Below are 15,682 nucleotides of genomic sequence, written 5' to 3' on the forward strand. Positions count from 1 at the left end.
CTGCCAGAGCCATGGAAAGGGGACTTAACATAAATGAGAATCGGGCCCATTTGTGTGTATTTAGTCCTATAACTAGCAAAAAGATGTGACTATAGTTAGTTGGTCCTGTCCCGAACTTATTGCTTGTAACTCTGTTGCATCTTACAATAAAACAGAGCCAAAAGAAAAGTCAAAAGTGCCAAATACAATACAGAAAGTATTTCTATCTCTCTCTCTAGTGGTATTATTACACTGTAGCTGAATTGCTCCTTGTTAATTATTTTTACATTTTGAATGTATTAAATATTTTTTTACATTTTGAATATATTTTAGTTGCATTTCTTTTGTTACATAGTGACAATTGAGATGTATTGTATCACTAATTTTTTTTAAGCCTTTGGTAGCAGGAGTCACTACTCCCTAGTGTTAAATAGTGGTAGAATATATGTAGCACATTAGAAAGATCTACTATGGATCTATAGATTATTAAGAAATTCCAATGCTGTACCAGTACCAAGATATTAATAAAGCCGTCTCATAGAAATAACTTTCCTAATGATTTTTTTCACATTTGTGTACAGCTACATAAATGAATGGGTTCCAAGTATATATTTACTATGTGACGTAGAAAGACATGTCTGAAATGTATTTTTATGTAAATATTGTGTATCTTAAAACACTGTCTTTAGGGATCTTGATGCTAGAGCCAAGAGTGAGAGATACCGTGCGCTATTCCGACTTCCCAAAGATGAGAAATTAGATGGACACACAGATTGCACTTTGTGGACTCCATTTAATAAAATGCACATTTTGGGTCAGATGTTTGTTTCTACAAATTACATTTGCTTTACTAGTAAGGAGGAGAACTTATGTAGCCTCATTATCCCCCTTCGAGAGGTGAGTGTTAATTCTGAATATCTACAGTAAATTGTTTTACTTGTCTACTTTTAAGATGGAACCTAGCATAAATTTTCATTATGCTGGGAAGCTGTTTAATCCCTTTGTCCTGTTGTCACATCACAGTCGTGTGGTCAACAAAGTAGCACCAGTTCAGTAGCAACTTTAGTTTTATGCTCACACTACTATGATTCACGGGGACTCTCTCCTATTCTTCCTTCCAGCCCTCAGGACTCCTGTATCTTCCCTGGTTTATATTCTTAAGGGCCACAGCGTGGTTTTTTCCCTTCCAGCCAAGTGGGGAATTAAACTTCTTTAGAGGTGACCAAGAGCACATATTTCAATAAAAATATTGTCAGATGCTAAGATTTGAATGTCAGTTTTAGACAGAAATGCATGATAGCATCCTGGGCCAGCCTGGCCAGTTTTAAACTTAAAATGGTAACATAGTGAATTGCTTCTTAGAAAGGATAGCATCAGTTGGTATTTTTTGGGGGGGAGGGGGAAAAGAGTTTTCATATATGTGACATTAATCAATTTTTTGTTAGTTTCCTATTTGCATAATTGCTGCAGTGTCTTTTAGTTTTAAATATGGTAGCCTGCAATTTAAAATCTACATTGAGGCATTTGTTTTTAAAATAAACTGCTACAGAATACCCCTGATTGATTGATGCAACCTTTATATTTTAATATGAACTTACTTTTATTATTAGGATAATTTTAATGTAAGCATATTGTAATTAAAAATTCTGTGTAACTGTGTTGTGATGGAGAGAAAACTATGTGACTTGCATGCCTTTGGGGATGTGGAAGTTTGTTTAAAATGGTGACTTAACTTGGAAGTAAGAGTATAACTTGCTGTATAGCCAGGGCAGGCTGGCCCAGGATGCTTGGAATGCTGAACGCATCCTGGCCCATATGAGAAATGCCCTATATTTTTGCCTAATCTGAAAAACTACTGATTATTTTAAGGTACTATTTTTCACAAATCACTAAGAAAAAAACAAATGCTATTCCACTGGAAACTTCAAAATCCAGCTTCAGTGGTGTGTAGTAGTGTTTTTAAATCCTGGTGGTTCACAATCAGACCTTAAATTCACAGTGCTCTGTTCACAGAGAATTCGAGAGGAGCAATGAACTGTGCCAATGAAGTTAAGTGGAGAAAATATCTTGGGGTGTGGGCATAAAATCCACATACCTTTGTGAAGCACTGTAGTTTCTTTTGGATGTGGAACTGGCAGCTGTTTCTGATAGCAGCAGCTGTAGCTGCACTATCAGCATTGGATTCAGATGGCCTCTCAGAGGAATCAGCTGCGGGAATACATATTAACTATTTAAAGTTTTGTGTAAACTGTTGAGGTTTATTGTTCAGTAATTACGACACTGAAAACAATAATAAACTGATCTAAAGCCCTTTGAAGTTAGTGGGAGACTTTCTATTGACTTCCTATGGCTTTGGATCAGGCCCTAAGTTCCAGCCTTTTGTGACTTACTAGAGCAAAGAAACACCTTTGGAGACAGGCACAAAGGCATTCAGGCCCAATAACCTTTAGAAGCACGTGTCCTATAGCAGTGGTCAGAAAGTAAAATTTTCATTTCCTGAGTATACCACTCACTCCTGTCAGCAGCCACATCCTCAAGGACCAGTGCTTTAGGCAGGAGTGTGCCTGCACTTGGAGAGGGGAGTAGGTTGGGTGTCTGCTGGCATTAAGAAGGAAGCATGTCTGTGTGGTTTCTGCTGATGCTACAGCATCCTGGCTATAACGCATCCAGTCTGGCGCTGTGTTTATCTGTGCTTCCTCTGTGTTGAATGCCCTCAGACAGCTCACAGCACTTTAAGTGGAATGGAAAAGTAATACAGGAATATTTCTCTTTAGTTAACTTAAATATATTGTTAATGAGGCTCTTTTGCATTAATGAAGAGCTGGTTTATAGTTCACTGGAAAACAGAAGGAAGTTGGTTGGGGAGGAGAATGGGAAATATTTTGAGACTGAGCTATATATTGCGGTCTTTGAATACAACTTCAGAAGAGATGTTAAATGAAAAACAAATTATCTAGCCTTTTAACTAATGAAACATTAAGATATTGTGCTAATGTGTGATCATGGATTGCTACTTAAAAAAAAAATCTTGGTAAACCGAAATGTGCTCTCTTATCTTGACATGCCTAATGCAGTTTTTATTACCTAGAAGATTCTGTATAAAAGTGACGGTTAAAAGCACTTACAGCTGTGCTGTATCCTCTGGAGCAGAGGTCTTTCTGTGAACTTGATTGATTTTGTTTTTTTAACTGCATAATCCGTAGTGCATAGAACATACATCACACATTTATAGCTCGTGTATAATTGATCAGTGGGAGTTCTATATTGTGATTTACCTTTCCAGAAGCCTGGTGAAATATTGAGCTGTGCTTTGTAGATTTTGCTCTGAATACTGCATATAGGGGGGAGTTTGATTAGTGAATACATAATTAATAACAGAAAGCCAAACAAAATCCTTACAAGAAAAAGCATCTGACCCCTCTCCAGATTTTTAAGAGATTCCTGGGGAGAGAGGACAAGATGGGGAAAGTTTCTCCCACTTAATGCAGGTTCCTTGATCTTGTGGAAAGAAGTTTTTGGAATAGATGTCTGTATTCATAGTGGTGTTGGAGGATCTGGTCCAGTGATCTAATGTTTAAAAATTGTAAATAGTTCTTTAAGCACTTCTGCATTTATTGTCAGCAATAAATTAGAGGTAGATTCTAAGACATGTTTATTTGCCATTAAAGCAAAAAAAGTTTCCATTTTTCAGTTTACTATGCCATGTGTATTGTATTGCATGTGCTCAGAGGATTAGCCAACTCTTGCCTCCAGACCTTGACTTTGAATGTCTGTGTATGTTCTAGGTAACGAATTTTGGTGTTCAACAGAATCTCCGGATCTCCGGTTGACAAAAATTGACAACCCATTTTTAAAAAGCCACCAAATGCACTTCTGCACAGAGCTAGCATAATAAAGCAGCATCAGCTGAGGCTCTGGCTGAACTATCAAAGGAACAGCTTACGCTGTGATCCGCTGAAAGCTTGCTGAGTCTAGTAGTAAGGAAAAAACAGCACTTGAGGGGCACACTCTGTACTTAGCTTTGTGAGTAGGAGAGTGTTGTGTGGCCTTTAGGGAGCTCATTGAACACTACTGTGGAAATGTGGTGGTTGTACTGAAAACCTATTTAAAATCAAGTATGATGTAACAAACTGAGTAATGTGTGATGATCTAGAGCCCACAAAGTTGTTTCATGAAAGCAGGGGGCTTGTGTTGGAAAATACGGTTATTCATGTACACCAGGGCTTCTCCTCAATTTCTGTTTTCAGTGTAGCGATCTTTGTTTCAGTACAGATCCTGGTTTTCCAGGAGGAGTAGTGATGCATGATCATGCCCATTTTGTCTATAAAAAATGCAAAAAAAAAAAAAAAAAAAAGGTGTACTAGAAACTGCTGCATGGATTCTAAAGATGATCCCTAAGATTCAACTCTGAAAATGGTGCATATCAAGCTAACTGTTGAAAAGTCATGACCAATGGTTATTGTTTCTCCCTAGGTGTCGGTAGTTGAAAAGGCGGACAGCTCTAGTGTATTGCCCAGCCCATTATCCATCAGCACTAAAAACAAAATGACATTCCTCTTTGCCAACTTGAAGGATAGAGACTTCCTTGTGCAAAGGATCTCTGACTTCCTTCTACAAACTACTCCAAAAACATATTCTGAAAAAGAGATTGCTGGAAGTTACAACAGTTCGGATGATGAGGTGTGTGGAAAAAAATGTAATTAATTTCACTGATCGAAGAGAATTTAACTGTAGCTTCTTTGTCCATGTGTGAGACATTTTTCTTGAGGTTTCTGTGTTAAAGACTAATGCTTATGAAGACTTAAGTCATTTCTGCTAAGCCCCTCATATCTTCAGCTTACGGATTGAAATATTATGACTAGGGCATCTATTTTTAAGGTTAAACCTGGAAAATTTTTCCCAATTTGCCAACTGTCTCCTTGACAATGGTGTTAGCTGATGTGTGTCATTAGAGATGGGGTGGGCAAACTTTTTGGCCCAAGGGCCACATCGGGCTTGCAAAAATGTACGGAGGACCAACTAGGGAAGGCTGTGCCTCCCCGAACAGCCTGCCCCCCCCATCCGCCCCGCCCCCTGACTGCCCACCTCAGAACTCCCAACCCATCCAACCCCCCCCACTCCTTGTCCCCTCCCGCCCCTAACCACCCCCCTGTGACCCCACCCCCTGTCCAACCACCCTCTGCTCCCTGTCCCCTGACTGCCCCAACCCCTATCCACACCCTTGCCCTCTGACAGGCCCCCCAGGACTCCCACCCCCTATCCAACTGCTCCCTGTCCCCTAACTGCCCCCCAGAACCCTCTGCCCCTTATCCAACCCCCCCACTCCCTCCCCCCTTACCATACCACTTGGAGCGGCAGGAGCTCGCAGCCACATGGCCCAGCTGGAGCCAGCCACGCCACCCAGAGCACTGGCGGTGCAGCTGCAGGGGAGGGGGGACAGCAGGGGAGGGGCCAGGGGCTTAGCCTCCCTGGCTGGGAGATCAGGGGCAGGGCAGGAAGGTTCCGCAGGCCGTAGTTTGCCTACCTCTGCATTAGAGGGTCAGATTTTTAGTGCTGGTTGTTTGCAAGCTTGTAAATAAGAGAGACAAGGTAGATGAGGCAATATCTATTGGACCAACTTCTATTGGTAAGAGAGACAAGCTTTCAAGCCACAGAGAGCTATTTTCCAGTCCAGTAGGAAGAGTTCTGTATGGCTTGAAGGCTTCTCTCTCTCACCAAGTTGGTCCCATAAAAGATATTTCCTCACCCACTTTGTCTCTCTACTATCCTGGGACCGACATGGCTACAACTACACTGAATACAGCTTGTAAATAAAACCTTTAACTGGCCACTGAGCATCTACCATCATCTGTACAGAAGAGCTGCTCAAATTCCTGCTTCCATGTTTTAAAATTACTGTTCATCTTAAAGAAAATAGTGTGGTGGAACATTCAGTAAAAATACAGTGACTGTCAACTTATGTGAGTTCCAAAAGAATTCTAACTGTTGTAGCACCTGAAAGAAATGAACAGGTGTTGCCTAAAACTGTCAGTTTTTATATAACTCCTCACTTGCTCACTAATCCAAAAGATTAAATTTTAATTCTGAAAATAAAGATTTTTAACCTGAGCAATCTTAAATTCCTGCTTCATTGCCACCAGACTTTTAAACATTTAAACAGAAAATAAATCTCTAAAATCATATGGTCCAGTTATGAATCGTCTCCCTTTTTTAACTGTGTAAAGGTAGTTGTTGTAAAAAAAAGTCAGACACTTTAAGCATACAGATTTTAGTTTGTATCAAAGGTGAAATGAGGCAGAAATCAAGCACCCAGAGTTATTGTCTTGTGAAATGAGTCTGCCATACTGCCTCAGATTGTGATCTCATCAGATCTGTCAAACCGATCAATGTTCCAAAACAAAAACAGGGCTTTGCAGGAAGTGATATTGGTAATTTATGTAGCTAAAGCTCTTGCTCTGAATCCATACTAAATCCTGGCCACAACATGATGCTGAGTGGCTCTGTGCTGCTTATCATCTAGGTCTTAAAAGTAATTTGTTAAAAATCCCTTTTTTTTTCCTTTTCTTTTTCTTTTTTCCTCTTTTTATAAGAGGAGATTTGTTAACTTTAGTGTCCTGGCCAAGTCCCCACTGGATAATTATTTTCTGCCTATCTAAAATTTCTCCTGCACAGGTAGTACCAATTGACTAATATATTTCTTGATTTTTGTTTTCTACTGTTGTATAAAATATTTGGTTGATTAAAGGCTGCTTTTCAGTAATATATAGTAATCAATATGAAGTAATCTAAGTGCATTGTAATTGTAATACACATACATATAAGATTTTGTGTGTATGTGTGAGATATATATATATATATATATATATATATATATATATATATATATATATATATATATATATATATATATATATATATAATTAATTAAAAAAATGAAATTAGCTTTGTAAACTTTGTAGAATGCTGACAGTTATGGAGTCCCTTTCATCACAAATGATTCCACTTATTCTAACCAAAACATGGTTGAAATTAAAAACTGCAACCTATCTATTTGTGCACCTTACGTAGTGGGATGCCAATCTTGGCTGGGGCATGCAAGTTCCACCATAATATAAATAAACATAATTAAGGGTCGTCTTTTTTTTTTGTTGTTGGCTTTTGAGTTTAATATTTTAGCTGTTTGTTTCAGTGTAAAAGCTAGATAAGTACTATGTTTACTTTGAACATTTCAAATTTTTCATATTTTTATCAAATTACCTTTTAAGATTTAATTAAATGGTTGAGAATTTCAGTAGCATGATTGCAGGAATTCATTCTAAACCACATTTATTTTCTGTAAACATTTTCATAGTCAGATACTGTGAAAAGGTACCATTGTTATTAGCCAAGATTTTAAAAAGTGACTAGTGATCATGGATACCTCAGTTTTGGGTGTTCAACATGAGACCCCCTTAAAGGGGACTGATTTTAAAAGTAGAGGTTTTCAGTAGAGCTGTGCCAGAACTGGATTTGCCAGAACTGAATTCTGCAGAAATTTCTCATTTAAAAAAAAATTAATTCCAGATCAGAACAAAGAGTCTGAAATGCAAAATTTTCCATGGAATGGAATATTGAAAAATTCCATTTTGAGAGAATTGAAACAAAATGTTTAGAAAAATTCTGGACAGGGAGATGGCCATCTGGGAAGTCAAGGTGCATGCCTGCTAGTGGGCTGACAGGAAACTGCCGAACATCTTGATTCTGTCAAATTAGCATTTTGTGATGGAAAACTTCAGCACTTTCTCAAAATTGGGCCCCTTTAAGGTGCCTCAGGTCAGGTTGGACATTCAAAGTTACTAATAACATTTTAAAATCTTGGCCATTGTGAAATTCCTCTGCTTTTTTAATAAAAACAAAAGAGAAGGAAAGAGAGAGAGAGAAAATTCTGTTGTAATTGGGTATTGCTATACCGTGGTGCAAAACATCCTGTTAGATGAGTCATTTTACTGTCTGCAGAAATTAATGTAGAATCTCTTTGGGTGCATAATTTTTAACAACCATGCCTCTGCAACTTCCAATATATAATCTTAGTCACTGAAAAATTAAAACCAGCTTATTGTATGGTTAGATTTTTGATGTGGTGAAATAAATGCTTAAAACTGATTTGATTGGAAAACTAAAAATTAATTTCATTGATTGAAATTAGTTTAATTTCTGCTGCCAGACGTTTACCCTTGAGCTGCACCTTGGAGGTTTGATTTCCTCAAACTGAGTTGGCTCTTAGGATGCAATAATTTTGGTGCAGTACAAGCAAAATTCTCCAGCTCTCACCCATGAACAGCTTGTGGCTATTGGTTTTTGCAGGTGTATTCAAGACCAAGTAGTATAGTTTCCTCCAGCCCTCAAAGAAGTCTCAGCTCTGAAGCAGATGGAGAGCGACAGTTCAATCTCAATGGCAACAGTATTCCAACAGCAACGCAGGCTTTAATGACAATGTATCGACGGCGGTCGCCTGAGGAGTTCAACCCCAAATTGGTAGATCTCGCTCCTGTTTTTGTAAACTATGCCAGATTAGAAAAGTGTTTTGGTTTTAAAACGAAGTTTTTTTTAAAGTTAACATTCCAGAAGGAGTTGTTTAACTTTTCCCTATTGCGGACCACTGCCAACCACCTGCAGAGATGGTATCTTTCAGAAAATAAACTGCTAGTACTTTAGTAGCAGAATTTCCCCATAATGCATGCCAAAACTCAAAAAGCATTTCATGCAGTGATAATGTATTTAAAATTAGGGGACAACTTCAGGACATCCTTTCCATAACTTAAAGAACGAATAGCATGTTGTGTAGTTTGTTATATAGTATTTTTCTTGTGGCTTTTGCTTTCGTACCTATTTTCAAGATTCATTATAGCAAGATGTGCTGGGAAGAAATAAGAAATGTGAGAGAGCAACACACTGAAATAAGAGAATCAGGTTATAGCTAGACTGCTTCCTTCCTTCTACCCCCCTAATAATTAAAGTTAGTTATGGGGCTTGGGCACTTTGTTTTTTTCTTTTAACGTTAATGCATCAAAAATGCTACTACACTTTCTCAGAACTTATTTATTTTTAGGCAAAAGAGTTTTTGAAAGAACAAGCCTGGAAGATTCACTTTGCTGAGTATGGTCAGGGTCTCTGCATGTATCGGACAGAGAAAACAAGAGACCTTGTGCTGAAAGGCATTCCAGAAATCATGAGAGGGGAACTTTGGCTGCTGCTTTCAGGTGGGTTCCAGTTTAGAACCTTGTCATAGGTCATGAGGTAGATGTATGAGAGATGACACTGGGCTGAATTTTCAAATGTATTTAGGCTCCTAAAGATTCAGGGAGGCACCTAGTAGGATTTTCAAAAGCACCTAAAGTGGGTTAGGTGGCTAACTCTCATTGAAGTCAGTGGGAGTTACATTCCTGACCTGATTTAGGTGCTTTTGAAAATCCCCCTAGGTGTCTATAGATGCAGGTAGGCACCCAAAAACCTTTGAAAATCTGGCCCAGTGTACCCAGTGCTACACAAAATGATACCAGTCCATGCCTTGAAGGATTTACAATGGTTTGAGGCCTCAGAGTGAAAACTAAAAACTCTCAGCAAGTAGAGGAGCATATTTGTTAAGAGCCAGTCAAAAAAATGAAGTTACAGGTCTCTTTAGAGCGATGTTATAAACAAGGTATTCACTGAGCCTGGACCCAATGAAACTGCCACATGGTTTGTACGTTTTGACCAGGTTAACTTGTGAGGGTGGCTTGATTCTGTCACTCCTATATAATGAGTGAGGTTAAGATTTTTGTCATGATTATTTTTGATAAAAGTAATGGACAGGTTGCAGGCAATAAACAAAAATTCATAGAAGCCCATGACCTGTCCGTGACTTTTACTAAAAATAGGCGGGGGGGAGGGAGAGACTAAAAGCTCCAGCCCCTGCTGCCCGTGATGGGGCCCCCATCGCCCCCAGCAGCTGACACCTCTGGGGCAAGTAGCTTGGAGCTCTGGGGCTCCTGCTGGCTGTGGTGACTGAGAGCTGCAAGACCCCCACCACCTGCAGCAGCTCAGAACTCCAGGGCCCCTGTCACCTATAACAGTTCAGAGCTCCCGGGCTTGCAGTGGCTGACAGCTTCAGCTCCACTGCCCCAGGACCCAGGGCTGAAGCAGAAAATCTCTCAGAGGTCTCTGAAAGTCATGGAATCCATGGCTTCTGTGACCTCCATGACAAAATCTTATCCTTAATAATGAGTAATAATATTTTGTGCTTTGCAGCTGGAACATGCTATATAATAACTATATTCCTTAGCACCTTTGTGTGGCTGACAAGTATTGTTCCCACTTTACAGATAGGGAAACCAATATGAAGAGGTTAAATGATTTTGCCCAAGATTTCTCAATGAATCGTTGGCAGAGCAGAGATTGAAAGTCAGGAATTCCAAGCTCCTGGCCCTTTGTTCTGTCCTGTAGGCCAGACAATCTTTATGCATTTAGAAAATGGATGATACTTTAAATTATTAAACCACTCTATGCCAAGGGCTTGATTCTCCATTCTGTCTAAGCTGCAATTAGATGGAAGGGGGGGAGGGAATGGCTGCAGGGAGCCAGTTGCAGCTCCTTAACTCAGGGCTGTATGGTCAAGTGAAGTTGGGGCTCCACTGGGGCATCTCTGACTTAAACCACTGGCCTAAGGTGCCTCGGAGGGAACCTTACTCCTGCAGGTGGAAGATCATGCGTAGCAGAGCCATAGGTGCTGGTGTGGCTGTCATACCCCTGGCTTGAAGTGATTTCCATTATATACGGGGTTTACAGTTTGGTTCAATGGCTCTCAGCACCCCCACTATACAAATTGTTCCAGCATACCTGAGCAGAGCTCCACTTTGCCACATCCCTCCTCCCTACACCAGGGGAAGTTTGTACTGGTCAAAGTTCATTGTCATCACCATGTTACTTTATCATGGGGTTCATTCACCTATATTTTCTTGGAGGAAATTCCTTTTATTTATCGTTAGTCCTTCCTAAAATAAACGGATCCTCTTGGATTAATAGAAATACCTATTGCAGTCACACCTTAGATTTATATTGGAATTGGAAAAGATTCAGAAAAAAGCAACAAAAATTATTAGGGGTATGGAACAGCTTCTGTATGGAAGAGATTAATAAGACTGGGACTTTTCAGCTTGGAAAACAGATGGCTAAAGGAGGATATAATAGGGGTCGATAAAATCATGACTGGTGTGGAAAAAGTAAATAAGGAAGTGTTATTTACTCCTTCTCATAACACAAGAACTAGGGGTCACCAAATGAAATTAATAGACAGCAGATTTAAAACAAAAGGAAGTATTTTTTCTCACAATGCACAGTCAACCTGTGGAACTTCTTGTCAGAGGATTATAACTGTTCAAAAAAGAACTAGATAAGTTCATGGAGGATAGGTCCATCAGTGGCTATTAGCCAAGATGGGCAGGGATGGTGTCCCTAGCTTCTGTTTACTGGAAGCTGGGAATGGGTGACAGGGAACAGATCACTTGATGATTACCTGTTCTATACATTCCTTCTGGGGCTCCTGGCATTGGCCCCTGTCAGAAGACAGGATACTGGGCTAGATGGACCTTTGGTCTGACCCAGTATGGCTGTTCTTTTGTTCAGCTACCTTAACTTCTAAATGGCTATTCCAATTTGCATAGACAGTTAAAGTAGACTTCAGACTTCAACATGTAGTTTGAACATCAGTCAGCCACTTGACCTTTTATCCTTTGACAGTTGCTTGTTGTCTGTCAGTTTTTCAAGTTTGTACTTTGGTTGTGTAAAATTAATTCATGGTTTAAAATCTAGAACCCTCCAAACATATATTAAACAGCTATCACAGTGGTTGTAAAGGGATGATCATTTGTATTGTAGCTAAAGTGTGGTCAAAAAAGAGCTGGTTGATGCAATCTGTGCAGATTTGATCTCTGTAGATAGGATATCTACAATTTGCTCAGTTTATATAAATGTGATGCATCCCTCCGTCTCTTGACGGCTTGACAGCGTAGCCCGTGGATGAGCAAAGATGTCCATTAGTGTCTGGGGAACAATTCAACTGTGGGAAGATAGTTAGCCTACCATTAGGGTGACCAGACAGCAAGTGTGAAAAATCGGGACGGGGTCGGGGGGTAATAGGAGCCTATATAAGAAAAAGGCTCAAATATCGGGACTGTCCCTATAAAATTGGGACATCTGGTCACTCTACCTACCATGCACTAGTTACCAGAGTTAAAACAAGGTTAAATGGGTTAAAATGAAAAGAGAAAATAATTCATATTAAGGGAAAAACTCTGGACAATAAGTCCCTGCGTAAGATACATCTATGCCTGGTCTCCTGGTACCAACACAGTTGTCCCCTAAACTTGTTTCACATGTGGGTCTAGTTTTTGAAGTAGGTCAGACCTTAGCTATGTTTCATAACTAAATTAAAACTGACCTATAGGTGGAGATCTTTGCCCTGGATAGGAAGCAGGTATACTGGACAGAAAAAAGGTTGGTGTTATTTTAAATAGAGACTTTTTGGTTGAGAAAGGTGTGGTCTAATGGTTTGAACACAGGGCTGCAAATCTGGATCTCCTGAGTTCTAGTCCTGGCTTCAGCACTGACTCTTTCTGTAGCTGTAGTTAACTTCTCTGCTTCTTTTATTCTGTCCTTAAAATAAGGATAATACTATGTGCTCACAGGGATGCTGTGCGGATTGACTGAACGATGTTTTAAAAATTGCTCTGAAGATGAAAAGAACCAGCCAATAGGCTATAGAACCAGCAGCTATTCTGTATATGACTTAGAGATGGACGTGTGTGTTATCATGGCGGTCTGCATGTGAACAGGGTGCCAGCCAATAGGCTATCTGCGCTACCAGTAGCACACAGATTAGCTCCCAATCTTTGGAGGGACACTGTGGTGGTGGCAGCTGTTAAAGCTCCACTGCGATTCAGCATGCTCAACGTTTCCTCCCCACAGAAGGAAAGGGTTTATTTCTGTTTTTTATTTTATCATTATGTGAAACTGCTTTTTAAAATGTACCCAAAGGAAAAGGCAACCAGCTGTATTTTTATGAGTGCCAGGCCAATTTTATCCTCTTTACAATTATAACATTTTAAATGTATTTTCAAACTTTGTTTCTATTTTAAAATTTCAGTTGAAGATGTCTGAACTAAGGGAACAAAAGAAAATAATATGACTATACTATGCCTGTTAGCCCTTACTTCATTATCCTACTTCATTGGTGTTGCTCTCTCCTCCTCTTAGGAGCCATTAATGAGATGGCCACCCACCCTGGCTATTATGAGGACCTCGTGGAGAAATCTATGGGGAAGTATAACCTTGCCACAGAAGAGATTGAGAGAGATTTGCACCGTTCTCTCCCAGAGCACCCTGCATTCCAGAATGAGATGGGTATTGCTGCCCTGAGGAGAGTATTAACAGCCTATGCTTTTAGAAATCCAAACATAGGATATTGTCAGGTAATTGAAATGTCTTGCCATCCTTTCAAGATCTAGAATTCCCATTCCTGTCTATTTATTTTGTTGTTTTCTCAATCAGTGGCTGCATGCTAATGTACACAGTTGATATATTTGATCATGCACATGAACATTTAGGTTCCTGATTTGTTTGCACAAAGCCCTGATCCTGCAAAGAGTTGCATTAGTACAGACTCCTGCATCTATAAGTGTTTCTCAAACTTTTGCACTGGTGACCCCTTTCACACAGCAAGCCTGAGTATGATTTCCCCCCCCCCCATAAATTAAAACACATTTTTTATATTTAACTCTATTATAAATGCTGGAGGAGAAGCAGGGTTTAGAGGTGGAGGCTGACAGCTCATGACTCCCCATGTAATAACCTTGTGACCCCCAAGATGTCACGACCCTCAGTTTGAGAACCCAAGATCTACACAGCGTTCTTAGCTTCAGTTGGACTCTGCACAGGAGTCTATGCATAACGGTTTGCAAGCTCAGGTACCAGAGACACTAACTGCTTGTGCATACTGGTTTGTATATGCAGATTTGTGTGCCCATAAATATAGTGACCAGTGTAAGGATGACTAAAGATCTGTCCCCAAGTGCATCTAATTAAAATAATATCTAAAAAATGTCAGAATGAACTCTTAATAAGGAATGTTATGAGGCTTATGAAAGTCCTTCTTAGTAACATTTTTGCCTGTTGCACAGCTTCTCTCCTCGTTCATTACTCATGGGCTAATGCCCCCACCTGTGGAATTCAGCGGCAGTCCAGTGTTGTTGCTGGAGGTTCCAGGATTAAACTCTGTCCTTCAGCTCAGGACAACCAACAGATTTTCTGCTTCCAAAAGTGGAACAAAATGGTGGTTCAGTTTCTCCAGACCATTTTGTTTTAAAACCTTTACTTTGTTTTGTTTTCAGGCAGTTGTGACTTATAATCTTCCTTCTCCTTTTCCCCTGGATTAGATAAATAGCAGCATTGTGGTTCCTACCACCTGGATCTGCCAGTGCAGCACCTCCCTGATGGACTCCTCTGCCCCCACTCAGACATGGCAAAGCTGTCTTGCAAACACCTGGCTTAAATCTAATCAGTGTTCCCTTTGTGAGGCAACACTTACAGGCTCTACAGAGGGTGAATGATGCCCTGCCTGTCACCCTATTTGGCCAGCTCAGGGGTTGGTTGCACAACAAAGCTGTGCTGGAAGGGGGAAAAACCCTGAAAGGATCCAGAGTTCCCCCACCCCGCAGCTCCCTAGGGAAAGAAGCAGGGGCTCTTCCTCCCACTGTGAATAGGAATTTTCATGACACTCCGGGGTAAGTCTTGCAAACCCCCAAAGCAAGTGTGTCGTTTGCAAGGCAGTGATTAGTATTGTTAATGAACAAATGAGGTGAAAATCAGAGGTAAGACCTTTGCCTTGTCCCCTGCGGGAGTGTTTGCTAGGGCTTGTCTCCTAGGATCACAGTACTCTCCTCTGTATCATTCCCACTGCCTCTCCCACACCTTTCAGCATGTCTAGGCATGCAGAGATGCCTGTTTCTCCTGTGCAGCTCTGCCTCAGGCTGCAGACTAATTTCAGACAGCAGCAGAATGGGAATTGTGCCTTCTGATCATCAGCAATAACTCCTTGCTCTGCCAGGGAAAGGGGTGTGTGTCTCTCGCTCTCTCCACCCCTCCCCACTCCCTGAACTGGCTCCACATTAAAACCTTAGGAGGATGTCACTCAGTCTGTGACCAGAGCAGAGGCACATGAGGATTCCACATCCCTCTGCACCACAAGGGGATTACAGAGGGGTAAGTAGAAGAACAGGAGTACTTGTGGCACCTTAGAGACTAACAGAGGGGTAAGTGAGAAATCCCTTCCTATTTCAAAAGGAGCCTGATTTCCTGTGTAAAGTCCTAAGTTTGTACTAAGTTGCACCTACTGCGCTTGAATGCTTGGCAGCCTGGGGGAGCAGGCAGGCTGCCTTTCAGGTTCCCCGGGGACATCTAGCAAGCTACTTCCACAATTGAAGTATCAGTATAAACAGTATCCCTTCCTCCATTGTGTGGTCCCCATGCCAAGATAAATAGTGTACTACCTCCTGTATGCATCCAAAGAAGTGGGCTGTAGTCCACGAAAGCTTATGCTCTAATAAATTTGTTAGTCTCTAAGGTGCCACAAGTACTCCTGTTCTTTTTACCTCCTCCCTGTAAACAGCCAGGGGAAAAAGTACCACACATG

At 40.5% G+C, this 15,682-nt stretch overlaps 1 protein-coding gene across 3 annotated transcripts in view; it reads left to right on the forward strand.

Annotated features, from left to right (window-relative positions):
* The window catches only part of TBC1D9 (TBC1 domain family member 9), an 84,210-nt gene that overhangs the window by 41,438 nt on the left and 27,090 nt on the right, over positions 1-15,682 (forward strand). For all 3 annotated transcript variants that reach the window (XM_054030496.1, XM_054030497.1, XM_054030494.1), the window contains exons 6-10: positions 669-876; positions 4,453-4,659; positions 8,323-8,493; positions 9,068-9,218; positions 13,249-13,463. In XM_054030496.1, coding sequence (XP_053886471.1) covers positions 669-876; positions 4,453-4,659; positions 8,323-8,493; positions 9,068-9,218; positions 13,249-13,463 — 952 coding nt within the window. The remainder of the gene's footprint in view (positions 1-668; positions 877-4,452; positions 4,660-8,322; positions 8,494-9,067; positions 9,219-13,248; positions 13,464-15,682) is intronic.

The sequence above is a fragment of the Malaclemys terrapin genome, chromosome 5 (assembly GCF_027887155.1).
Source record: "Malaclemys terrapin pileata isolate rMalTer1 chromosome 5, rMalTer1.hap1, whole genome shotgun sequence".
NCBI lineage: Eukaryota > Metazoa > Chordata > Testudines > Emydidae > Malaclemys > Malaclemys terrapin.